Below are 26,536 nucleotides of genomic sequence, written 5' to 3'. Positions count from 1 at the left end.
TGCAGCCCCTCCACGGGAACTCTTGTAGGATCTAGGCAGCATGGTGCCAAACAAACCTGATGTGGCATGGTCTGCTCAACCTTCAGTCCAGCAAACTCATCTATGTAGACGACGAGCAATTGCTTACTGACATCCTTCAGAAAGAGATCCAGGGTTGCAGCATGCTCTTCTGTCCACATGTCATCCCTTAGGCCGCTCAGGACCACCCGGCTTCGGATGCAGGGTTTCTGGGGAAAGAGGACAGGACAGTGACAGCCTTAGCAAAGCCAAGGAGAGATGAGGCAGTGGTTTCTGTGAGATGGACACCGGCTTCTCTCCGAACTGGACTGAAACATACAGACATGGCCTTCCCATTTCACAGAGCGGGCCTGAGAATGCCCATCAAATGAGAGTGGATTCTCCTCCGCACCAACCTGCACTGCATTGGGATTGGATACCAGAAAGTGAAAGCCTCCTGATCTCATTACAAATCCTCATTAGCCAATCGCTGTCCCCTGAGGCCCCGCAGGAATGTATAGGAGAGGCTAATTTGTCAAAGTAGTTGAAGGACAATCAAAGCTTCCATAGCTTTCTGGGCTAGGCTGTTAGGCAACCTGATTCCTGCTGGGGAGGAGAAGGTAAGAGACAATAAAGAGCCAAAATGTAAGGAATGAAAGCAGCAAATTCTGAGCTGGGCAGAGCAGCTGTTTGGGTTTGGAAGGGTTTTTTTAGAACAGACATTAAGCCTTGTCTCCATTTCTCATTCTCAGGAGCGTCGAAAGAAAACCTGGGAATTAGGATCAAATTGAGGTAACATCTGGCATGAAAGTTTAGAGCCAGATGTTACCTGCATTAATGTGACAAAACTCGATTCTGTGCCACCCTCCTTCCTTCTATCCTTTCTGTTCGGGGCTCTGAGTGAGGAGCCATCGGGGCTGGGAGGCGCCTGATGGCAGGTGAGAACACAGTTCAGAAACGGCATTGCATCCAATCCCTCCGTGTGACTGATCGGAGAGGGGAGGATGGATTAATGTTCATTGCCAGTAATCATCATCAGAATCACTTACGGGGCCATCAAATCTGGAAGAGCTTTGCAGCGTGAAATGCAACACTCGGAAGGGGGAACGAGGCAGCCATTTCACCGTTCCACAGGGAGTTTGAGACAGAAAATGAAGGTGGATTCCACATCCAACTGCAGTGGCAGCGGGGAATTTAGAGCGGTAAAATGGGATCACCTGAGCTGGAAGCTGGCCAGGACATCAAGATAACATATTAGTCGTTCCATGTATAGGAAAGTCTTGTATTTGATGGCCGTCCTTTCTCACCCCAGCCCCATCATGGAGGCTGCATCATCCTTTCGTGATATTACGGAAAGGGAATGTCATATGCATGAGTGACACAATGGCCCACAAAGCACATCGGGGCCCTCTGACCTACCAGATCCACCTCTTTTTCCTCTGGGATGGTGACTGCAACCATGTCTGCCTCACCTTCTCCCCCGCCATTGCAAGGTCCGAGAGGACTGATTCCTTGGAGAAGACAAAATGTAAAGACACAAAAAATAAGGGGCTCTTCTCTGAGCCTTGACACTTTCCCCCTCCTTTAATGACTAGTGAGTTTAGCACGGGTGGAAGGTGTCAACTCGACAGGCCCTGGAGAATGAATCATAGAAATGTAGGACTGGAAGAGACCTCAGCAGGTCATCTAAGTCCAGTCCTCTGCATTATTCTAGACCACCCTGACAGGTGGTTGTCTAACCTGTTCTTAAAAACCTCCAGACAGAGATTCCACAACCTCCCTAGGTAATTTGTTTCAGTGCTTAATTAGGAAAAATTTCCTAACTGGAAGGGTAATCTCCCTTGCTACAATTTAAACCCATTACTTCTTGTCCTGTCCTCAGTGGATAAGGAGAACAATTTATCACCCTCGTCTTTATAACCACCCTTGACGTAGGTGAAGACCCCTCTCAGTCTTCTCTTCTCCAGACTAAACAAACCTGATTTTTTCACTCTTTCCTCAAAGGTCATGTTTTCTAGACCTTTCATCATTTTTGTTGCTCTCCTCTGGACTTTCTCCAATCTTTCCCGAAGTTTGGACACTGTACTACAGCTGAGGCCTTATCAGTGCTGACTAGGGTGACCAGATAGCAAGTGTAAAAAATCAGGACGGGGTGGGGGGGTAATAGGAGCCAATATAAAAAAAAGCCCCAAATATCGGGACTGTCCCTATAAAATCGGGACATCTGGTCACCATAGTGCTGACTACCGTGGAAGAATTACTTCTCACCCCTTGCTTACAATACTCCTGCTAATACATCCCAGAACGAGGTTTGCTTTTTTTTGCAACAGTATTACCTGGCTGACTCATATTTAGCTTGTGATCACCTATAGCCCCTAGATCAGGGGTAGCCAACCTGAGCCTGAGAAGGAGCCAGAATTTACCAATGTACATTGCCAAAGAGCCACAGTAATACATCAGCAGCCCCCACATCAGCTCCCCCACCCTGCTCCCAGCACCTCCCACCCACCGGCAGCCCCGCGATCAGCACCTCTCCCTCCCTCCCGATCAGCTGTTTTGCGGCGTGCAGGAGGCTCTGGTGGGGGGAGGAGCAAGGGCACGGCAGGCTGAGGGGAGGGAGCGGGAAGGGGTGGAGTGGGGGCAGGGCCTGTGGTAGAGCCAGGGGTTGAGCACATTGGAAAAATGGCGCCTATAGCTCCAGCCCCGGAGTTGATGCCTATACAAGAAGCCGCATATTAACTTCTGAAGAGCCGCATGTGGCTCCGAAGCCACAGGTTGGCCACCCCTGGCCAACATCTTTTTCCGCAGTACTCCTTCCTAGGCAGTCATTTCCCCTTTTGTATTTGTGCAATTGATTGTGCCTTCCTAAGTGGAGTACTTTGCATTTGTCCTTACTGAATTTCATCCTATTTATTTCAGACCATGTCTCCAGTTTGACCAGATCATTTTGAATTCTAATTCTGTCCTCCAAAGCGTTTGCAACCCCTCCCAGCTGGGTATCATCCACAAACCTTATAAGTGTCCTCTGTGCCACTCCCAAATCATTTATAAAGACATTGAACAGAAGACCCAGGACAGATCCATGCAGGACCCCACTTGATTTCCCCGGCCAGCTTGACTGTGAACCGTTGATAACTACTTTCTGAGTACAGTTTTCCACCAGTTGTGCACCCACCTTGCAGTAGGTTCATCTAGGCTATATTTCCCTAGTTTGCTTATGACAAAGTCATGAGAATCAAAATCCTTACTAAAGCCAAGCTGCAGCGCATCTCCTGCTCTCCCACATCCACAAGGCTTTTCACCCAGTCCAAGAAAGATATTCTCTCTGTGTATCCCCAGAGCTGGAGGCAAGGGACGCTTATGTCCCCTCTCCAAAGAGCTTTACTGTGAAGGGGCCAACGAGGACATCTATTAGTACTAGTTGCTATGAGGTTTTACCCGTGTGGCTGGTACTAGGAACTGGACTCAAACTCCTACATAATTACACACAGGGGCCCCGGAATCACAGAATATCAGGGTTGGAAGGGACCTCAGGAGGTATCTAGTCCAACCCCCTGCTCAAAGCAGGACCAATCCCCAACTAAATCATCCCAGCCAGGGCTTTGTCAAGCCAGGCCTTAAAAACCTCTAAGGAAGGAGATTCCACCACCTCCCTAGGTAACCCATTCCAGTGCTTCACCACCCTCCTAGTGAAAAAGATTTTCCTAATATCCAACCTACACCTCCCCCACTGCAACTTGAGACCATTACTCCTTGTTCTGTCTTCTGGTACCACTGAGAACAGTCTAGATCCAGATCCAGATCTAGATCCAGAATGGCTGCCAGAGGGGAGCACTCAGTCACCACTGAGCCACCTTGGAAGTGGTGCCTTCGAGCTGAAAGCCTCGGTATCCTATTCCCCGATCTTGTGAAGCAACCCATTCGCCCTGACCTGAGGCCAAACTGGAACCAGCGCCCTCGATATGAAAGACCCAGTGTCCCATTCCCTGAGCCAGCCAGCCAGTCCCCATCAACCGGAAGCCAAATTGGAACTGGTGCCCTAGATATGAAAGTCCCCATTATCCCATTCCCCAAACCCCTGAGCACAACAAAACAGCTTCATTAGTAACCGACTATTCCATTGTCATGGCACATGGAAAGAGAGAGGAGGAAAAGGAAACAGGGCTGTAAGAAGAGATGAAGGCTCATGGATTTTGGAGCACTTTGTGATGAGGGTTCCTAAAGCACCGTGAGCCTCCCTCGAGCCGAGTGACAAGGCCGCCTCCTGAGCCTTTCTAACACATTAGGTTACGGAAGCGTGACGTACAGCTAAATGTTTCTGTTCCTGAACGTCGGCACTACGAATGCGACACCCTGTAAACCCAGCAGAGAGGGACCTCGGGGACACTTACAATGTTGTCATGAAGCGTGACAAATTAACCGTCAAGCTGAAACAGAAATGCTCGAATATCAACTCTTTAAATTAACTGTCCCCCACCCCCACCCCCTGCTCCTCAAATCAAACGCAGTGGGACACGCCACTGCCCATAACGAGCCATCATTTGTGTTTCAATTACACCAGCATCCAGAGTGAGGCACCCTCTGCTCAGAGCGAGGGAATGAAGAACAGTCGCCTTCTGATTGGCCACGAATACTTTTCCTTTATATGAAACTGTTAACAAGCGAATTTATGGGTTGGTGAAAGGTGCCAGCTTGGCCTTCCCCGGACATGGAGTCCTTCATTTATCACCAAAGCGGGTACGGCAGCAGAGTAAACTTCTCCCCCCAGTTCGTACACTGTCCACATCAGTGTGCCGCAGCCAGGGGAATCCCTTGTAGGGGAAGACAAGAGTTAATCTACCTGGGCTAGATTTTAAAGGTATTTGGGCGCCTAACTCCCACTGATTTAAAATCGGTGCCTATAGCCCATTTGCCTTTGCGTCTCCGCCGGGCTGCCAGCACCGGAGCAGACGGTGGTGATAATCTTAATGTGGAACTGACCTGAATTCATTTCACAAGTGGGCAATCGAATGGCATCAGGTGGGTATGAATTCCACCCACGCCAGTTCTACACCCATGACCCAGAGGTGGAAGAGACCAAGCTCCACCTCGTCCCCGCCATGAGCTAGCGATCCCCACCCTTTAGCATTTTGTGATCATGTTTAAAAGTTGCTTTGGAATTTCTCTCCATTTGAATTCACAGCTAAAAAAACAGCCAGCTAGAATCCGACAGAGCGATGTAGCAATCTGCTCACTCAAACAGACCCACCCGAGGTTCTGCATTTCTAGAGCATGTGCCCTAGTCACAGAATCAGGGAAGTGAGAGATGGAAAGCTATCTTGCCCAGGTCCAGCACAGAGCACCCCAAAATTCGGGCATTTAAGGTCTCGTCTAGGAGACCCCCCACACAAGGTGTCCCTGTAGCAAACCCCCCTGTAATCATCTACGGATCAGGTCTGAAATCTCTAGGGACTCAAATCCTAGGAAGGTTGTTTGCTCCCTCCACATTTCGGAGCCCAGGCAAGGTCTTGTTTGCTTCGCATGAGTATTAATGATCCAGGGGGTGCTTTCTGTAAGAGTCAGGATTTGCCTCAGCTAAAATGTCCTTTCCCCCCACTCCTCTCTGCTGCGCTATACTTCAGAAGTGGCTGCAGTTCACCGGGGAAATTAAATCCAAAGGGGAGCAAGATCCACACCTAGACATCATCACTCCCAGTGCTAATTAACAACTTCCAGGGGCATAACTACCCCACCCAGAGCAGAAAAAAAACAAGACTAGAGCAAAACTTAAAACACCACTGGAGACATCCAAAACAATGAGTTAGACCAGTGGTCCCCAACCTTTTTCGTCTAGTGGGCGCCAGACGAGCCACGGAGGACCGTGGCGGCGGACGAGCATCCGCCGAAATGCCGCCGACAGGCAGCAACGTCAATAGGCGGCGGCGCCGAAATGCCGCCAATTTTCGGTGGCATTTCGGCGGCGAAGCCTCTGGATGACGCTGCTTCTCGGCGGCATTTCAGCGGATGCTCGTCCGCCGGCCAGTACGTGGGCGCACTTAGACGCCCCAGCAGGCACCATGGCGCCCGCGGGCACCGCATTGGGGACCCCTGAGTTAGACTGCTTCAGGCCTATCGCACTAGCAGATACTTCACTACAGTAAGACGTGCAAAGCTGAGGCTGATTCTCAACAAATACAGAATCAGTGACCATAAACGAGATGTGGAAACCGGGCGCCACGGTTCCAAGCTAGAGAGAAGTGACGGTGCCAGCCAGCGTGACACAGGAGGAGAGACTGAGACAGAGAGACTTCCTACTGCGGTGTCTGAAATAAGAGGGAGTACCAGAGAAATGTCCTCAAACTATCAGGAATCACACAAGCCTTTTCATCCCAAAGCTAGAGCAGCTTTCCACTGCTAGGAGCTGAGGGAGAGTCTCCTTTCACCCAAGTGCTCGGGGCCTGAGCTTCTGGGGCAGGAGGAACTATGGGCCAGGGCGGGATTGTCCACAGCCGACTAGCCCATTCTGCTGCAACTACACTGCTACTCTTAGCAAGCCAACTCAAGTAATGCTAGCTTGGGTATGCCGCCCCGTGCCGTCATCGTCCCTCCTGACTGCTGTGCACGCATTCCCTGAGTTCTAGATCTGCCTCTGCTGTGCGGCTCTGAGCCGCCACCGTGCCCAGCGCAGGACCTCCTGGCTGTCACTAGCCATCACCTGTTCAAATCCAGGCGCCTCTAATACTCACAGCCCCATTTTAGAAATTCGGACCCCGATCTTCAGAGGGGCTGAGAATCCCCAGCTCCTAACAGCGCCAGCGGGCGTTGGGGGTGCTCTGCAGCTCGGAAAATCAGGCCCAGGGTGTCCCAATATAAGAACCCAAAAAAACAAGTGGCCACCTCTGAGGGATTCGTTACCGTGAACGGCTAGCTAGACAAGGTGGGTGAGGCAATATTGGACCAACTTCCGTTGGTGGGAGCGACCTGGGACAGACATGGCTACAAAAATGGCCAGAGAGAGACAGACAGGCCAGGGGAGACAGCTGCCAACAGGGGAGGTCTGGTTTACATCTGGCCCTGATGACTCAGAGTACGTCAAGGGGGACCAGCAGGCAGTCAGGCCATGCCTGGGTGCTGGTGTTACAGACCTAATCTTTGCTCCCTTTCATCTCGTCTTCTGTTTCATGCTCCCTTGTCCCTAATCAAACCCTCTACACTTGCTGACTAAAACCCTCCCACGGCTTCACCTCCCAGGGAGCAGGCCCGTGGAAGTGCTTCCCAATTCAGCCAGCGTTCAGCCGCCTGACAGGGGATGTCATTTCACTGACTGTCGCAGCAGACTGGATTGGAGCAGAAGCTCTGAGCAGAGCTGGCTTCGTGCACGTTACATTAGGCAGCGATGATCACTGGAACGTAAGAGCTAGCGTGAGCTCCGAAGAGCTGCTGCTGGAAATCCGGGTGGGTTACTGTGGTAACACACTGAAGGGAAACAATTTGAGGGGGAGGGGGGGCTCACAGACCTGGTTAAGATAAACATCTCCAGCTAGGAGTTTTAAATGATAAGTCTGAAGAAAGGAATGATTGAAAAGACAGCATAGATCGGGAGTCCAAGACTGAGAGACAGCTTTTCACCTCTAGCGCATCAGTTCCAGTATTGTCTCTCATGTGGGGGGACCAGCTGGTTTATGGGGGGCAAGGAATGGGATATAGGGCCTTTCACCTCTAGGACACTGGTTCTGATCCAGCCCCACATGGGGAGCGCGGGCTGGCTCTTGGGAGGCAGGGAACAGGACACGGGGCCTTTCACCTCTAGAGCAGTGGCTGCATCTGGCACCATGTCCGAGATGATTGGTTAGTTTAGGGCAGGGTCCCCAACGCGGTGCCCGCAGGCGCCAGTGCACCCGCCTACTGGCCGCCGGACAAGGAGCCGCCGAAATACCGCTGAGAAGCGGCAACGTCAAGAAGCGCTACCGCCGAAATGCCGCCGATTTTCGCCGGCGACGCCTCTTAATGACGCTGCTTCTCGGCGGCATTTCGGTGGCGACGCCTCTTGACTTTGCTGCTTCACGGCGGCATTTCGGCGGCTGCTTGTCCAGCGGCCACGGTCCTCGGCGGGTAGTCGTCCGGCGCCCGCCTCACGGAAAAGGTTGGGGACCACTGGTTTAGGGAGTGGGATGAAGAGCCTTCCACAGCTACAACCGCAGTTGTAATCCAGCCCCAAGTTTTTTACAAAAAAACCCCCAAATATTAAAACGATTGTAATGGCAGCTGGGGCTGGAGGGTGCCCATAATGAACAAGACTAGCAGATGTCTTCAGCTTGCCTGTATCTTTAATAGGGCAAAGGGTCGGGCTGCGCTTCACTCCCTATACCAGGAGGCCAGGAAGGGAACACTGGGTTTGATTTAACAAGGCGAGGCCTACACTCAACATTTTTATGTCCGGTGTAACTTCCCACCCTCACAGCTCCAGCAGTGCATAGAAAGGACCCAGATTGCTGCCTGGGTTTCAGCCAGCATCTCCTGTGGACCTGTAGTTACACCACCGCACTAGGACCCACGAGACCTGGCTTCTATTCCTGGCTCTGCCCGAGATCTGATGTATAGGCGTGGGCAAGCTCCCGTGCCTCTGTTTCATTCTCGCTCTTGTCTAGCGAGACTGTTAGCTCTGCGATGGGGACTATCCCTCACCCGGTGTTTATACGATGCAGCACTGCAGGTGCGACTGTCATCATAATAGACTTGCTGAGAGCAGGTTAGCTCAGCGGTTTGCCACCTTTTTTCATTTGCGGGACCCTGAACATTTTGGAATGGAGGTGCGGCCCCCTTTGGACATGATAGACAGTCTGCGGACCCCCCATGGACCACAGGTTGAAAACCATTGTTCTATGGGAACAACCTTTCGCGGATCCCTTAGATATAGTCTGTGGACCCCCCGGTGGACAACAGGTTGAAAACCACTGGGTGAGACGAATTTTATGGTGACTAAAATGCCTAAACCCTGTCCAGAACAATGTTGACACAAGAATAAAAGGGAGAAAGAAAGGAATCTAGGCTGGAAATGAGAAGAAGGTTTCTAACTCTAACCCGACCTTCCTCCTGTGGTTTCCTCATCTGGAGTGGGCCGGATTTTGAAAGATCTATCTCCTAGTGGGGTCTAGGTGCCTGGGCTTAGCACAACCCAGGTCTGAGATTCTCACGGTGCCGGGAGGTTCTGGAACAGCCCCCCAGTAGGAATAGTGGGGGCAAACAACCGAACTACACCTCTACCCCGATATAACGCGACCCGATATAACACGAATTCAGATATAACGCGGTAAAGCAGTGCTCCGGGGGGGGGCCTGAGCACTCCGGTGGATCAAAGCAAGTTCAATATAACGCGGTTTCACCTATGACGCGGTAAGATTTTTTGGCTCCCGAGTACAGCGTTATATCGAGGTAGAGGTGTAGTTTGAAGCTGGAGCATGATAAGTTTAAACGGGCTATGACAGGGTGACCTGGGACTGGACTCCATGACCCAGGAGGACCTTGTCAGTCCTATGTACAATGGTGGAGCTGCAACAGTCAGAACACTGGCGGGGAATTTGAAGGGCCTGCAGCTCTCATTGACTTCAGCTCAGCACTTGAAAACCAGGCCCTAAGAGAGTAGTGTAGACAAGGCCCAAGAGGCTGCAGTCTGGCCAAATGTCTGGTTACTGACATGACCTTTGCACCCGGGTTTGGTACAAATGAGGGTCTATAGAGCTAGTGGCCGGATTTGCCGAGGTGCTGAGCACTTGTGACTCCCAGGAAGCCACGGGGTGCGCAGAGAGTTGGATCATCGGCGCAGCAGGCAGCGCTAGTGAAGGGTTTGGGGAAATACCAGTCTCCTCCGGGGGTGGTGCCAGCAGACCCACTTCACTATCCGATACCAAGGAGGGTCTCCGCGCAGCACTTTTGCGCTGCTTTTTGTCACCGGGCGCGCCGCGGCGGCGAGCACTCATCGTTCACCAAAGGCTCTGTGAAAAAACCAAACCTGTATTTAGGAAACTGACTGCATAACCGGAAGGGAAAACAGTCGAACAGAGCAGGTGGGACAGAGAGTCAAAGTCCTATTCCCAGCTCTGGGAGGGGAGTGGGATCTAGGGGGTTAGAGCGGGGGGCTGGGAGTCAGGACTCCTGGGTTCTCTCCCTGATTCTAGGAGGGGAGTGGGGTTCCCCTGCCCCTCCCGCACCTGCAGCTCCCCTCCCCCACAGCTACCCCCACCTGCCCCTTCTCCTCCACTTCACAACTGCCCCTCCCCCATAGCTGCCCTTCCCACTTCTCTGCCCCTCCCCTCACCTGCCCACCTCTCCCCCAGCTGCCCTTTCCACCTGCCCCTTCCCCCACCTACTCCCACCCTCTGCAGCCTACCCCCTCCCCTCACTGGCCCTCTCCCCCACACCTACCCCTCCCTCTGCAACCTGCCCCTCACCTCACCTCCACACCCACCCCTCCCACTTCCCACCGCCCCTGCTCCCACAGCTACTCCCCTCACCTGCCCCCTCTCCTCCCCTCACTCCTCCGCCATGCCTCCCCCACCCCTTCACATGTGCCCCTTCCCTCACCTGCCCCCTCCCCCACAGCTACCTCTCCCACCTGCCCCTCCCCTCACCTGCTCCCTCCCCCAGATACCCCCTCCTTCAACCTAACCCCTCCCCTCACTCCCCCCACACACTTCCCACTCCCCTTTCCACCTGCCCCTTCCCTCACCTCACCTGTCCCCTCCCCCAGCTACCCTTCCCACCTGTCCCTTCCTTCCTCTGCCCTCTCCCCCAGCTGCCTCCTCCTTCAACCTGCCCCTCCCCTCACCCTCCCCTTCACATCTGACCCTTCCCTCACCTGCCCACCTCTCCCCCAGCTGCCCTATCCACCTGCCCTGTCCCCCACCTACTCCCTCCCTCTGCAACCTGCCCCTCAACTCACCTCCACACCCACCCCTCCCACTTCCCACCTGCCCCTGCTCCCACAGCTACCCCTCCCACCTGCCCCTTCCTTCCCCTGCCCTCTCCCCAGCTACCCCCTCCTTCAACCTGCCCCTCCCCTCCCCTCACTCCTCCACCATGCCTCTCCCACCCCTTCACATCTGTCCCTTCCCTCACCTGCCCCCTCCCCCAGCTACCCCCTCCTTCAACCTGCTCCTCCCCTCCCCTCACTCCTCCACCATGCCTCCCCCACCCCTTCACATCTGTCCCTTCCCTCACCTGCCCTCTCCCTCACAGCTACCCTTTCCACTTGCCCCTTCCCTCCCCTGCCCTCTCCCCCAGCTGCCCCCTCCTTCAACCTGCCCCCTCCCCCACACACTTCCCCCTCCCCTTCACATCTGCCCCCTCACCTGCCCCCCCACACAGCTGCCCTTCCCACCTGCCCCTCCCCTCACCTACTCCCTACCTCAGCTGACCCCTCCTTCAACCTTCCCCTCCCCTCACTCCCCCCACACTTCTCCCACCCCTTCACATCTGCCCCTCACCTGCCCCCTCCCCCACAGCTACCTCCCCCACCTGCCCCTTCCCTCCCCTGCCCTCTCCCCCACACACTTCCCCCTCCCCTTCACATCTGCCCCCCCTCACCTGCCCCCTCCCCAACCTGCCCCCTCCCTTCACTCCCCCCACACACTTCCCCCTCCCCTTCCCACCTGCCCCTCCCCTCACCTGCTCCCTACCCGAGCTGCCCCCTCCTTCAACCTGCCCCTCCCCTCACTCCCCCCACACTTCTCCCACCCCTTCACATCTGCCCCTCACTTGCCCCCTCCTCCACAGCTACCTCCCCCACCTGCCCCTTCCCTCCCCTGCCCTCTCCCCCACACACTTCCCCCTCCCCTTCCCACCTGCCCCTTCCCTCCCCTGCCCTCTCCCCCAGCTACCCCCTCCTTCAACCTGCCCCTCCCCTCTCCTCCCCCCTCCTTCAACCTGCCCCCTCCCCTCACTCCCCCCACACACTTCCCCCTCCCCTTCCCACCTGCCCCTTCCCTCCCCCAGCTACTCCCTCCTTCAACCTGCCCCTCCCCTCCCCTCACTCCCTCCACACACTTCCCCCTCCCCATCACATCTGCCCCTTCCCTCACCTGCCCCCTCCCCCCACCTCACTCCTACCCCACCTCACCCCTGCCCCGCACGCGCCGCTCCAACTCGCCCCTCGGGCCCCTCCCACCCACAGTGTCTCCCCGGGCAACCGAGCAACGGACGCTGCGGGGAGGAGCGCGAGCCGGGGCGGGAGCCAATCAGGAGAGGGCCGGGGGAAGGAGCGCGCGCCGCTTGAGTGGCGGTTGGGGCGAGGGGAGGGGAGCGCGCGCCGCTTGAGTGACAGTGGTGAGGAGGAGCGACTGGGATGGGAAGCCGCCCTGTCAATCCTACCGAGAGAGGCGCCTGATTGGAGAACCAGGAGGAGAGCGGCGGGAGCAGACGGGATGGGTGGGACTAGGAAAAACTGTCAATCTTACCCAGGGAGGAAGCTGATTGGCGGGATGGGGGAAAGGGGTGGGAAGAAGGAGAGTGACCCCTCAAATTCCCTGAGGAGGAATTCAATCCTCCCCCCCCCATACCCCTCAAGGTCTGGATAACAGCTCCCATCATGCAGCGGGAGTGGGGTGCCTATGAGAGCTTGGCAATAGTCCCAGAATGCATTGCACCGACGGAACAGGAGCAGAGCTGTACCTGAATGTGAGCGAAGGTCCCAGAATGCATTGCTCCACACACTACGAGGCGCAACCCCGGAGCGAAGGTCCCAGAATGCATTGCTCCGCACACTATGAGCCGCAGGCCCAGAGCGGAGCTCCCAGAATGCATTGCTACACACACTATGAGCCGCAGGCCCGGAGCGAAGGTCCCAGAATGCATTGCTACACACAGTATGAGCCGCAGGCCCGCAGCGGAGCTCCCAGAATGCATTGCTACACACACTATGAGCCGCAGGCCCGCAGCGGAGCTCCCAGAATGCATTGCTACACACACTATGAGCCGCAAGCCCGGAGCGGAGGTCCCAGAATGCATTGCTACACACACTATGAGCCGCAGACCCGCAGCGGAGCTCCCAGAATGCATTGCTACACACACTATGAGCCGCAGGCCCGGAGCGGAGGTCCCAGAATGCATTGCTACACACACTATGAGCCGCAGGCCCGGAGCGGAGGTCCCAGAATGCATTGCTACACACACTATGAGCCGCAGGCCCGCAGCGGAGGTTCCAGAATGCATTGCTACACACACTACAAGCTGCAGGCCCATGGAATGGGAACACTTTATGTACCCCGTTTCTTGAGACCCTGGAGCCAGCCAGTTCCCCTGATTGGACCTAGCCCCCTGCAGAGGTGAAAGGCCCTTTATCCCCCCATCCTCCTGGCTCTGCTATCCTGGGACTTTTCCTGCTCCCCAGTCACTTACTGCAAGAAGCGCCATTCACGGGGTGCAGTACATCCCACCTCTAACACCAGTTGTCACGGAGTCACTGGGCGATGCTCTGGAACTACTCCATACGAAGCCAGGCAGGACTCTGGGGGAGCCTCCTCTCTGTGAGCAGACTGTCTCCAGGGCAAGAAGCTTACACGGCTTCCACCTTTCTGGGTCTGACCTCAGAGCATCCAGCCTCCCCTTCCACACTGTGCGCTTCCCACAGCGAGTCCGCACAGGTGGGGCTCTTGGGGGAGCCAGAAGGCCCTGCACCCCAACTCCACAGTCAGACGTGACTCTCAGCCAGCCAGTAAAACAGAAGGTTTATTAGACGACAGGAGCATGGTCTAAAACAGAGCTTGTAGGTACAGAGACCAGGACCCCTAAGTCAGGTCCATCTTGGGGCAGGGAAGCCAGAGCCCCTCTGGCCCAACCCTCCATATCCCCAGCCACCTCCAAACTGAAACTCTCCAGGCCCTTCTCTGCCTTTGTCCCTTTCCCGGGCCAGGAGGTCACCTGATCTCTTTGTTCTCCAACACCTTCAGTTGGCACCTTGCTGGGGAGGGACCCAGGCCATCAGTGGCCAGGAGACAGGGTGTCGGCCATTCTCTGTGCAGACACCATCGCACTGGCCCTCTCGGGCTCTGCAACAATCACACCTCCTTATCCCACCACCTAGATACTTCAGAACTGCATAGGGGAAACTGAGGCACCCACACAGTATTCAGAGAAAACATTAAGAACATTCCCACTTTGTCACACCATCCCCACACACGCCATCTATCCACCCACCCATCCCCATACACAGCTATCCATCCATCCGTCCGTCCCCGTACACGCCGTCTATCCACCCACCCATCCCCATACACAGCTATCCATTCATCCGTCCGTCCCCGTATGCGCCATCTATCCACCCATCCCCGTACACGCCATCCATCCATCCATCCATCCCCGTACATGCCATCCATGCATCCATCTATCCATTCATGCCCGTACACGCCATCCATCTATCCATCCATCCCCGTACACGCCATCCATCCATCCATCTCTGTACACACCATCCATCCATCCATCCATCCATCCCCATACATGCCATCCATCCATCCATCCATCCCCGTACACACCATCCATCCATCCATCCATCCCCGTACACACCATCCATCCATCCATCCATCTATCCATCCATCCCCGTACACACCATCCATCCATCCATCTATCCATCCATCCATCCATCCGTCCGTCCCCATACACACCATCCATCCATCCATCCTGGATTCTCCCAGCTCCCTCCCCCTCCCAACTCCTGTGATTCTGCTCCCACCCTTGTTCCCCCCGCTGCCCCACCCAGTGCTGACCTCACTCCCATTCCAGCCAATAGGGTGGCAGAACAGCTCCCATGCGGAAGGCGCCAATGTGACATCGCCCGTTTACGTACGGTTTGCAGCAGTCGGTTACCGGCCCCCCGGTGCCGGCGACAGGACCCCGGCGTCCGAGTCCCTGCCTCCCACTTGCACCGTGAGCAGAGCCGGGCGGCATGGGCAGAGACGGGGTCGGCCCTGGCGGGGGGTAACCCTGGATATAGTGGGGAAACCACCCCAGATCCAGCGCCCCCTAGAGGGGACAGGCCCCTGCCCCATTCCCCGCCCCACTGAGCCAGCCAGTCCCCGCCCTGGGGCCGGGTGGGAGGCAGCTTCCCCAAGAGGGGACAGGCCCCTGCCCCGCTCCCTGCCCCCCTGAGCCAGCCAGTCCCCGCCCTGGGGCCAGAGGGGAGCCGGTGCCCCCTAGAGGGACAGGCCCCGTGCCCATTCCCTGCCCCTCTGAGCCAGCCAGTCCCCGCCCTGGGGCTGGATGGGAGCTGGTGCCCCCTAGAGGGGACAGGCCCCTGCCCCATTCCCTGCCCCAGCCAGTCGTAACGTGGCCATTGGTTGTCTCTCTCTCCGCAGGCCATGGCCACCCACGTGCCCCTGCCCCCTGGCCTGCCCCAGCTGCTCAAAGCCGGCACCAGGTACTTCTCCGGCCTGCAGGAGTCGCTCTTCAGCCACATCACGGCCTGCCGGGCCCTGGCCATGTGCCTGCGCACCTCGTACGGGCCGCTGGGCCACAACAAGCTGGTGATCACCCACCTGGGCAAGGCCCTGTGCACGGCCCACGCCGGCACCATCCTGCGGGAGCTGGAGCTGGAGAACCCAGTGGCCCGGATGCTGGGCGCGGCCAGCCAGGCCCAGGAGGAGGAGACGGGCGACGGGGCCAACGCCGTGGTGCTGCTGGCCGGGGCGCTGCTGGACAACGCCGAGAAGCTGCTGCGTGCCGGCCTGCCCGTGGCCGCCGTGCGGGACGGCTACGACGCGGCCTGCAAGGAAGCCGTGCGGCTGCTGCCTGGCCTGGCCTGCCACGCACTGGCGGATCTCCGGGACCCGGCCGGGGTGGCCGGGGCCCTGCGCGCCGCCATGGGCAGCAAGCTCTTCGGCTACCAGGATTTCCTGGCCGGGCTGGTGGCCCGGTGCTGCGTGGCGGCGCTGAGCCCGGAAGGCGCCTTCGAGCCCGATAACGTGCGCCTCTGCAAGGTGCCAGGGGGCGGCATCACCGACTCCTGCCTGCTGGAGGGCATGGTCTTCTGCACCGAGGCCGAGAGCCAGGTGCACCAGGCGCACGAGGCCCGGATCGCCGTCTACTGCTGCCCCTTCGGCCTGGCCCGCAGCGAGACCAAGGGCACGGTGCTGTTCCAGGGGGCGGCGGAGATGCGGGCGTATGGCGACGCCGAGGAGGCGCTGCTGGGGCGGCGCGTCCGGGCCATCGCCGAGGAGGGGGCCAGCGTGGTGGTGGTGGGTGGGCGGGTGGACCCGCTGGCCCTGCACTACGCCGACCAGCTGGGGCTGATGGTGGTGCGGCTCGGCTCCCGGCTGGAGCTGCAGCGCCTGTGCCGGGCTGTGGGCGCCGTCCCGCTGGCCAGCCTGGAGCCCCCACCGCCTGGCGCCATAGGGCACTGCCAGCGCGTCTACCTCAGCGAGATCGGAAGCACGGCCCTGGTGGTTTTCCGCCAGGATGGCGGCGCCTGCCCCATGGCCACCGTCCTGCTGCGGGGGGCCACCCACGAGCTGCTCTGCAGCCTGGAGGAGGCGGTGACAGACGGGCTGAACACCTACAAGGCCCTGGTGAGCGACCGCCGGCTGCTGCCCGGGGCAGGGGCGGCGGAGATGGCCCTGGCCGTGCGGCTGGCCACACTGGGCACCTACCTCCCCGGCCCGGAGCAGTACGGCATCCTGGAATTCGCCCAGGCTTTGAAGATCCTGCCAGCGGCGCTGGCCGAGAACGCGGGGCTGCCGGTCAACGAGACCATGGCGGCGCTGGAAGCCCTGCACCAGCTGGGCACGGCCACCGCCGGTGTCCGGCCGGGCGAAGGGGGGGCTCCCACCATGGACGCTGCCCAGGAGGGGGTGCTGGACTCCTTGCTGGTCAAGGAGAGGGTCCTCCGCCTGGCGGCCCACACGGCCACCACCCTGCTGGGCGTCAGCCACATCCTGGTGGCCAAGAAGAGCGGGGGGCCCAAGGTCCGGGGGGAGAACCCCAACTGGGACCTGGAACCCGACGCCCTGGAGTGAGCCGCTGTCAAGGGAGAGGGGGCTGCCCCGCGGCCACACGGAAACGGGCCCCCGCCGGCCCTCCGGCTCCTGCCCCCCATCCGCCCGTTGGCACCCCAATAAACAGCTTCTCACCGCGTTACACAGACTCCGCTGTCAGTCCTGCCCTCCTCCCTCCCCGTCGCGCCGGGCACAGCACAGACCCCCGAGTACCTCCCAGGGGAGAGCGCCCCCTGCTGAGCCCTCCGCCCCACTCCATGCCCCACAGCACCCCCTAGCACCACCCTGGGGCCAGCCCTGCCTGCCAGGGGAGAGTGCCCCCCGCTGAGCTCCCCGTCCCGCTCCCTGCCCCACAGCACCCCCTAGCACCGCCCTCGGGCCAGCCCTGCCTGCCAGGGGAGAGCGCCCCCTGCTGAGCCCTCTGCCCCGCTCCCGGTCCCTAGCGCCCAGCCCGCCCTGCTCTAACCACCAGCCCCCACTCCCCTGTCAGAGTCAGGGAGAGAACCCAGGAGTCCTGGCTCCCAGCCCCCCCGCTCTGATCAACCAGCCCCCACTCTCCTCCCAGAGCTGGGGAGAGAACCCAGGAGTCCTGGCTCCCAGCCCCCCCCCACATTCTACCAGATGGGGAGGGGAGACTTTACCCCTGGGGGGCTGATGGGGGTGGGGGAGGAGGGGCTGAGCGGACTCTCCAGGGGCCGTAATTAAGCCCAGGCGGGAGACGTGCCCTTGATTGCATTTCCCTTTAAACCAGCGCTAATGACACTTCCCTTCCCTGTCCCTAGGCCCAGCCCCACCCGCCGCCGCAGCTAAGGATGGGGGGGCAGTGACACCCTGTCTCTATCCCCACACGCACCCATCTCTTCCCTCTCCCCCCATGCCCCCCTCCTGCCCAAGCCAATCCTGCCCCAAATCTTGGGGGTTTCCCCTTCCCCAGCCCCACTCCCCCATGTGTTGTGGCACCGTAACTATAACAACCCGGACCGGGGGGGGGGGCTGCCGGGGGCTGGGGGGAACTGGATCTTGCCGAGGCGGGGGGATGGGAAGGGCCCGGCGCAGAAGTTAAACATTGATGGCTGGGAAAGGTTGGGTCCCTGCGGGGGCACATGCCAGGGTCGCCCTGCCCGGCTACGAGCCGACCCCCCCCCGGCCCCGCGCCATGGGGGCCCTGGGAGCCGGCCTCTGTCAGCCGTCAATGTTTAACTCCTGCGCCGGGCCCTTCCCAGCCCCCCGCCTCCTCGGGGGGGGGGGGGGATCAGCGGGGGAGGGGGCGGGATGTGCCAGGCCGCGGGGGGGGGGGCGGGGGAGGGCAAAGACATGAATCCCCCACATCTGCCTTAGACTGAACAATGGGGTCAGTGCCAATGGCTGCCGGTGCCCCTCACTCCGGACCCGCAGCCCCTGCTAGCCCAGCCCTGGGCTCGATCCAGCCCTGCCGCTGCCCCTCACTCCCGACCCGCAGCCCCCTGCTAACCCAGCCATGGGCTCCCCCCAGCTCTGCCGGTGCCCCTCACTCCAGACCCGCAGCCCCTGCTAGCCCGGCCCTGCCCCCCCCCCCAGCTCTGTCGGTGCCCCTCACTCCCGACCCACCCACCCCTGCTAGCCCAGCCCTGCTGGTGCCCCTCACTCCCGACCCGCAGCCCCTGCTAGCCCAGCCCTGGGCTCCCCCCAGCCCTGCCGGTGCCCCTCACTCCCGACCCACAGCCCCTGCTAGCCCAGCCCTGCCCCCCCGCAGATCTGCCGGTGCCCCTCACTCCCGACCCGCAGCCCCTGCCCCCCAGCCCTGGGACCCCCGAATGGCTCTGTCTGTGCCCCACAGTTGAGCTCAGGATGGGCCGGGCCGTGTGGGGGTGGCTGGAACCGGCTGGCTCACAGGCGGGGGCCTGTCTGTAGAGCTGTTTGGGGCCTGGGGCGGCGGGGGGGGCGCTGGTCTCACTCCTTTCCCAACAGCAGGAAGGGAACCCAGGAGTCCTGGCTCCCAGCGCAGACAGGCCCAGGGGCGGGGGCGGGTTGGGCCCGTCTCTGGTTTCCATTTGATTTATCCCCTTTTTAATGAAGCTGGATTCCAGCCGTCGCCTGGCATCTCACCACGATAGGGGGCGGGGGGGGGCTGTCAAGGAGAGACCCCCCCTTCCCCCTTCCCCCCACAGCCCCCTCCAACATCCCCCTCCTCCGCCAGCCCCCCAGGCCCCTCCGGCTGCGTCTTGTTCACACTCGCTGGGTTCTGCATCGCTTTGTGACACCTTTCCTGACGCCTTCAGAGACACCCCCCCAACCCCCCGCCTCCACCTGCTCCCTCCCCCCACCCCCTGCTCCCCCATATCCCCCACCCCTTGCCTTCCCAGCAGCCCCCTCCTCACTGTCCCCCTCCCCGCGCAGTCACCCCCTTCTCCCCCCCGTTAGTTAGTGCCCCTCACTCCCGACCTGCAGCCCCCGCTAGCCCAGCCCTGCCCCCCGCCCCAGCTCTGCTGGTCCCCCTCACTCCCGACCCGCAGCCCCTGCCAGCCCAGCCCTGCCGGTGCCCCTCACTCCCGACCCACAGCCCCTGCTAGCCCAGCCCTGCCCCCCACAGCTCTGCCGGTGCCCCTCACTCCTGACCTGCAGCCCCTGCCCCCCCAGTCCTGCCCCCCAGCTCTGCCGGTGCCCCTCACTCCCGACCCACAGCCCCTGCTAGCCCAGCCCTGCCCCCCACAGCTCTGCCAGTGCCCCTCACTCCCGACCCGCAACCCCCCGCTAGCCCAGCCCTGCCCCCCACAGCTCTGCCAGTGCCCCTCACTCCTGACCTGAAGTCCCTGCCCCCCCAGTCCTGCCCCGCAGCTCTGCCAGTGCCCCTCACTCCCAACCCGCAGCCCCCTCCTACCCCCATCCCCGTCTCTCCCAGCCCCCAGCCCTGGTGCCGGGCTGGCCCGGGAGTGTGGGAAGCCGGGGACATTTGCAGACTGCGCCCCCCCCCCCCCCCCCCGCGCGTGTGATTGATGGGGATTTTTAATTAAAACTCGATATTTTCTCTCCTCTATTAAATGTCTGTTTCTAGGGAACTCCCCCCCCCCCCCGGCAGCCTGACAGTGCCGGGCCTGGCTTCTCTCGCCCTGTTTGCTGAGAGCTAATGTCCCCCCCAGCCCCCCCCGCACACTCCGGCCCCAGCTGCAGCTGGGACGCTACAGAGACCACATGGGGCCTGTCCCCTCTAGGGGGCGCTGGCTCCCACCTGGCCCCGGAGCGGGGACTGGCTGGCTCAGGAGGGGCGGGGAATGGGGTAGGGGCCTCTCCCCTCTAGGAAGCGCCGGCTCCCATTCCCAAAAATGAGCTGCTGGCGGGGGTTGAGGGGCACTGGGGGTAGGCGATCGCGGGGGCGGGGGGGCAGTAGGTTATGGGGGGGCAGAGGGGGAGCTGGCTGCCGGGGCGGGGATGGGGTTTGGGGAGCTCACGGCTGCGGGGGGCCGGGGAAGCTGGCAGGACGACGCCCCGCAGGAACCAGAGACACTGATTGCCAGACACGTACCTGCCTCCGAGGGAAGGGGCTGCCACCAGCCCAGACCCCACCCCCGCCTCGAGCCCAGACCCCGACATCTCCCCCGCTGCTAGCCGGGACCAGGAGCCAGGACCTCGACCCCTCCCCCGCTGCTAGCCAGGACCCCAACCCCAACCCTAGCGTAGGCTCCAGCCCCCCAAACCCAGACCCATTAACCCTGAGACCCCTAACCTCTGAGCCCCACCCCAACCTCTGACCCCAGACCCATTAACCCTGAGACCCCTAACCCCTAACCCCCACCCCAACCTCTAACCCTGGTCCCTAACCCCAATTCTTAACCTCTGACCCCAACCCCTAACCTTTAAACCCGGCCATAACCCAACCCCCAATCTCTAACCCTGCCCTCTAACACCTAACTTCCGACGCCAGCCATAACCTGTGACCCCTAACCTCTGACCCCGATCCCTAACCCCAACCTCTACCCCTAACATCGGATCCCGACCCCTAATCTTTAACCTGGGCCACAACCCGACCCGCAATTTCTAACCCAGACCTCTGACCCCAACCCCTAACCTCAGCCCTGACCTCTAACCCTGCCCCCTAACCCTTCACCTCTAACCCGATCCGTAGCCCTCACCCCTAACCTCTGACCCTCAACCCTGATCCCTAGCCCCTCCCCCTAACTCCAAACCCAGCGCTGCCCCGAACAACCCACCGCACCGGCCGGCACCCCCTGCCTCCCCCCATCCCCAGTGTGAGACCCTCGTCCCCCAGCCCCTGCCTGGGGCAGCCAAGATCCCATCCCCCAACTCTGTGAGTTCAAGTCCCCCCAGGCCACGCCGAGCGGCTTGGTCGCTGCTCCCCACCTGGGTGCCCCTCCCATCGCCCACAGGAGGTCACAGCTCGCTCCCGCCCCCTGCCACGCCCCACTGAGCACCGGGGCACAACCGCCCCCAGCGGGCCCAGACCCTCGCCCAGCGTGCAGCCAATCACTAGGGAGCTCTGGGGGGGGGGGTGCTGTCCCCCGGCAGCCAGTGCCAGCCCCAGGGCAGCCCCACACGCCCCTCCCAGAGCTCGGGAGAGAACCCAGGAGTCCTGGCTCCCAGCCCCCCGTACTGTAACCCACCAGCCCCCACTCCTCTCCCAGAGCCGGGGAGAGAACCCAGGAGTCCTTGCTCCCAGCCCCCCCTGCTCTAACCACCAGCCCCCACTCCCCTCCCAGAGCTGGGGAGGAGAGAACCCAGGAGTCCTGGCTCCCAGCCCCCCGTACTGTAACCCACCAGCCCCCACTCCCCTCCTAGGGCCGGGGATAGAACCCAGGAGTCCTGGCTCCCAATCCCTCCTGCTCTAACCCACAGGACCGCCCAGAGGATTCAGGGGACCTGGGGTCTTCGGTGGCAGGGGGCCTCCACCGCCGAACTGCCGCCGAAGACCCGGAGCGGAAGACGCTCTGGGGGCCTGGGCCCTGCGAGAGTTTTCCGGGGCCCCCGGAGCGAGTGAAGGACCCCGCTCCAGGGGCCTCGAAAAACTCTCGTGCGGACCCCCCGGGCGGCCCTGCTAACCCACCAGCGCCCACTCCCGTCCCAGAGCCGGGGAGAGAACCCAGGAGTCCTGGCTCCCAGCCCCCGCTGCTGGTGGGAAGGCCAGGGCCATGGGGAAGGGAAGTTGCTGCCCCCCCCAACCCCGGGGCCCATGGCATCTTCCTCAGCATTTTCATGTGTTGCCCGTTGCCAGTCGCCGGGTTGCCGCAGTTACCGTTGCCAAGTCAGCCGGCCTCATCACCAGCCCCTCTGGGGTGGGGGGTCTGGGGCGGCTCTAGGCTGGGGACAGTCTGCAGTCCCCGTGGCCCAGTCACTATCTGTCTGGACCCTGACCCCCAAAATCCCCCTCCCATGGTCTGCTTCCCACATTCCCCGAGGCCCTGCCCTGCCCATCACTCTGTACCCCACAGCTACACCCCACTTCCCCTGCCATGCTTCCTGGAGGGGGGAGAACCCAGGCATCCTGGCTCCCAGCCCCCCCCTGCTCTGACCCACCAGTCCCCACTCCCCTCCCAGAGTCGGGGAGAGAACCCAGGAGTCCTGGCTCCCAGCCCCCCCTGCTCTAACCACCAGCCCCCACTCCACTCCCAGAGCCGGGGAGAGAACCCAGGAGTCCTGGCTCCCAGCAACCCCCCCCCCCATCACGGCAGGTCACTCTGACAACTACAGGCTACAGCTGGGCAGTGGCTGCACATGCAGCTGCCAGGTATCCCACTAGGGGGCAGCGTTTCCCCAGGACTCTCGCCTGCCCCACATATTTGTGCCAAGGGGCGATGGGTGAGGCTGGGCCGGGCTCTGCTCCGGGCCTGGCCCAGCCCGGCTGCGGGGGGGAGGGGAAGAGACCCTGTCTGTCAGGGGGGCCCTGCAGCGCTGGGGGGAGGGGAACAGAGTGAGAGGATAGATAGATAGATAGATAGATAGATAGATAGATAGATAGATAGATAGATAGATAGAGGGGGTGGATGGGGATAGATAGATAGATAGATAGATAGATAGATAGATAGATAGAGGGGGTGGATGGGGATAAATAGATAGGGTGTGTTGGGAGGGATAGATAGAGGGTTGTCTGGAGATAGATGTGGGGGACGGGGCGGGCGGGGGGACACTGCTGTACACACGCGGGGAGGACGGGGAGAGATGGGGCGGGTGGGGGGGTCACTGCTGCACACGTGGGGAGGACGGGGCGGGCGGGGAGAGATGGGGAGGACGGGGCGGGCGGGGGACACTGCTGTACACACGCGGGGAGGACGGGGAGAGATGGGGAGGACGGGGTGGGCGGGGGGACACTGCTGTACACACGCGGGGAGGACGGGGAGAGATGGGGAGGACGGGGTGGGCGGGGGGACACTGCTGTACACACGCGGGGAGGACGGGGCGGGCGGGGAGAGATGGGGAGGACGGGGTGGGCGGGGGGACACTGCTGTACACACGCGGGGAGGACGGGGAGAGATGGGCAGGACGGGGCGGGCAGGGGGACACTGCTGTACACACGCGGGGAGGACGGGGAGAGATGGGGAGGACGGAGCGGGCGGGGGGACACTGCTGTACACACGCGGGGAGGACGGGGCGGGCGGGGGGACACTGCTGTACACACACGGGGAGGACGGGGAGAGATGGGGAGGACAGGGTGGGCGGGGGGACACTGCTGTACACACACGGGGAGGACGGGGAGAGATGGGGAGGACAGGGTGGGCGGGGGGACACTGCTGTACACACGCGGGGACGACGGGGAGAGATGGGGAGGACGGAGCGGGCGGGGGGACACTGCTGTACACACGCGGGGAGGACGGGGCGGGCGGGGAGAGATGGGGAGGACGGGGCGGGCGGGGGGACACTGCTGTACACACGCGGGGAGGACGGGGCGGGGCGGGGAGAGATGGGGAGGACGGGGCGGGCGGGGGGACACTGCTGTACACACGCGGGGAGGACGGGGCGGGCGGGGAGAGATGGGGAGGACGGGGCGGGCGGGGGGGACACTGCTGTACACACGCGGGGAGGACGGGGGTGGGCGGGGAGAGATGGGGAGGACGGGGCGGGCGGGGGACACTGCTGTACACACGCGGGGAGGACAGGGCGGGCGGGGAGAGATGGGGAGGACGGGGCGGGCGGGGGGACACTGCTGTACACACGCGGGGAGGACAGGGCGGGCGGGGAGAGATGGGGAGGACGGGGCGGGCGGGGGGACACTGCTGTACACACGCGGGGAGGATGGGGAGAGTTGGGGAGGACGGGGCGGGTGGGGGAGACACTGCTGTACACACGCGGGGAGGACGGGGCGGGCGGGGAGAGATGGGGAGGACGGGGCTGGCGGGGGGACACTGCTGCACACACATGGGTGGGCGGGAGGACCGATAGCTAGCCGGGGGGCACCCCCCTACATAGGTGTCTATGGGGCTGGCTAGTTCTCCTCTCTCCTGGCAGCCAATACTGGCCCCAGGGCAGCCGTTCCAAAGCTGAGGCTGGAACCCAGGCGTCCTGGCTCCCAGCCCCCCCCAGCTCTGAGCCCGAGTTAATTCTCCATGTCCCTCCCAGCCCCTGCCGGGCTGGGGGAGGGGAGGGGAGAGATTTAAAGAGACAGGAGTGGATGTGGCCACCTCATGTCCACATGTCCAGGGGCCTCCACCCAGCCGGGGCCAGCCCCCCCCCAACCACTAGACCCCACTGCCTGCCCAGAGCTGGCGAGAGAACCCAGGAGTCCTGGCTCCCAGCCCCCCCGGCTCTAACCCACCAGCCCCCACTGCCCTCCCAGAGCCGGGGAGAGAACCCAGGAGTCCTGGCTCCCAGCCCCCCCCTGCTCTACCCACCAGCCCCCACTCCCCTCCCAGAGCTGGGGAGAGAACCCATGAGTCCTGGCTCCCAGCCCCCCCTGCTCTACCCACCAGCCCCCACTCCCCTCCCAGAGCTGGGGAGAGAACCCAGGACTCCTGGCTCCCAGCCCCCCCTGCTCTAACCCACCAGCCCCCACTCCCCTCCCAGAGCCGGGGAGAGAACCCAGGAGTCCTGGCTCCCAGCCCCCCCTGCTCTACCCACCAGCCCCCACTCCCCTCCCAGAGCCCGGGGGGGGAACCCAGGAGTCCGGGATCTCTGCACGGGGGGAGGGGAGCGGGATGGTGCCTACAGGCCGCTTTACTCCGCAGTAGACAAACATGACCTAATTGGGGACTGACCCCAGGCGACCCCCGGCTGGCAGTGCGGACCTGGTGCTCGCTGATCTAATAGCCAGTCCCGTCCCTCGTTAGCAGCACACCCCCCCACCCCACTCTGTGCCCCCCACATCGCTCCTGTGAGGGTTGGCGGGGGGGGCGGGGGAAGTGGTTTAGAACAGGGACAGCTAAGTGCCAGGACTCCTGGGTTCTCTCCCGGGCTCTGGGAGGGGAGTGGGGACTGGTGGGTTAGAGCAGGGGGGGCTGGGAGCCAGGACTCCTGGGTTCTCTCCCCGGCGCTGGGAGGGGAGTGGGGACTGGTGGGTCAGAGCAGGGGGGGCTGGGAGCCGGGACTCCTGGGTTCTCTCCCCGGCTCCGAGAGGGGAGTGGGGGCTGGTGGGTTAGAGCAGGGGGTCTGGGAACCAGGACTCCTGGGTTCTCTCCCCGGCGCTGGGAGGGGAGTGGGGTCGGGTGGGGTTAGAGAAGGAGGGGCTGGTAGCCAGGACTCCTGGGTTCTCTCCCCGGCTCTGGGAGAGGAGTGGGGGCTGGTGGGTTAGAGCAGGGGGGGCTGGGAGCCAGGACTCCTGGGTTCTCTCCCCGGCTCCAGGAAGGGAGTGGGGGCTGGTGGGTTAGAGCAGGGGGGGCTGGGAGCCAGGACTCCTGGGTTCTCTCCCCGGCTCTGGGAGGGGAGTGGGGGCTGGTGGATTAGAGCAGGGGGGCCGGGAGCCAGGACTCCTGGGTTCTCTCCCCGGCTCCGGGAGGGGAGTGGGAGCTGGTGGGTTAGAGCAGGGGGGGCTGGGAGCCAGGACTCCTGGGTTCTCTCCCCGGCTCTGGGAGGGGAGTGGGGGCTGGTGGATTAGAGCAGGGGGGCCGGGAGCCAGGACTCCTGGGTTCTCTCCCCGGCTCCGGGAGGGGAGTGGGAGCTGGTGGGTTAGAGCAGGGGGGGCTGGGAGCCAGGACTCCTGGGTTCTCTCCCCGGCTCTGGGAGGGGAGTGGGGGCTGGTGGGTTAGAGCAGGGGGGGCTGGGAGCCAGGACTCCTGGGTTCTCTCCCCGGCTCTGGGAGGGGAGTGGGGGCTGGTGGGTTAGAGCAGGGGGGCTGGGAGCCAGGACACCTGGGTTCTGTTCTGCGTCACTCCCCACCCTCCCATCCCCGACCCGGGGCCTGATCCTAACCAGTGCCCCCTCGAGGGGGAAACACCCCACCCCACCCCCACGAGCTGCCCATCCCCGGTCCCCCACCCCCACCGCAGCTTCTGCAGCTACTTCTGCCGCTAACCACGTTGCGTGAGGCCGTTATGTGAACGGATCTGACAGCAGCCGCCGCAGCCCCCCCACTGTCTCCCCCCCCCCAGGGCAGAGTCTGTCCCATGCACCATGGAACTAATGAGGCTTCTCACCCCCACCCCCCCCCCACATGCAGCCCCTCTGGT

The 26,536-nt window shown here is 61.6% G+C and overlaps 2 protein-coding genes across 2 annotated transcripts in view; one reads left to right on the top strand and one right to left on the bottom strand.

The window, feature by feature from the left end:
* Positions 1-1,458, bottom strand: part of DNAH2 (dynein axonemal heavy chain 2) — a 108,568-nt gene extending 107,110 nt beyond the window's left edge. The window contains exons 1-2 of the mRNA XM_065417371.1: positions 1,417-1,458; positions 57-227 (exon numbers count right to left, since the gene is read on the bottom strand). Coding sequence (XP_065273443.1) covers positions 57-227; positions 1,417-1,458 — 213 coding nt within the window. The remainder of the gene's footprint in view (positions 1-56; positions 228-1,416) is intronic.
* Positions 1,459-6,053: 4,595 nt separating this feature from the next.
* On the top strand, positions 6,054-16,973 carry LOC135889503 (T-complex protein 1 subunit theta-like). Its single transcript, XM_065417370.1, has 3 exons — positions 6,054-6,133; positions 7,863-8,088; positions 15,318-16,973. The coding sequence occupies exons 1-3, from the start codon at positions 6,054-6,056 to the stop codon at positions 16,971-16,973; spliced, it is 1,962 nt and encodes a 653-aa protein (XP_065273442.1).
* Positions 16,974-26,536: the final 9,563 nt, after the last annotated feature.

Source organism: Emys orbicularis, chromosome 15 (genome assembly GCF_028017835.1).
Source record: "Emys orbicularis isolate rEmyOrb1 chromosome 15, rEmyOrb1.hap1, whole genome shotgun sequence".
Taxonomy (NCBI): Eukaryota; Metazoa; Chordata; order Testudines; family Emydidae; genus Emys; species Emys orbicularis.
Note: the sequence above shows the minus strand (reverse complement) of the source record. Positions and strands in the feature narration are given on the sequence as shown.

Excerpts from the sequence above, each read along its gene's own strand:
- LOC135889503 (XM_065417370.1), top strand. The coding sequence starts at position 6,054 with ATGGCGCCCGCGGGCACCGCATTGGGGACCCCTGAGTTAGACTGCTTC. Across the intron at positions 6,134-7,862 it reads CTAGCAGATACTTCACTACA|GCGCCAGTGCACCCGCCTAC; the intron begins GTAAGACGTGCA and ends CGGTGCCCGCAG. Across the intron at positions 8,089-15,317 it reads GCGGCCACGGTCCTCGGCGG|GCCATGGCCACCCACGTGCC; the intron begins GTAGTCGTCCGG and ends CTCTCTCCGCAG.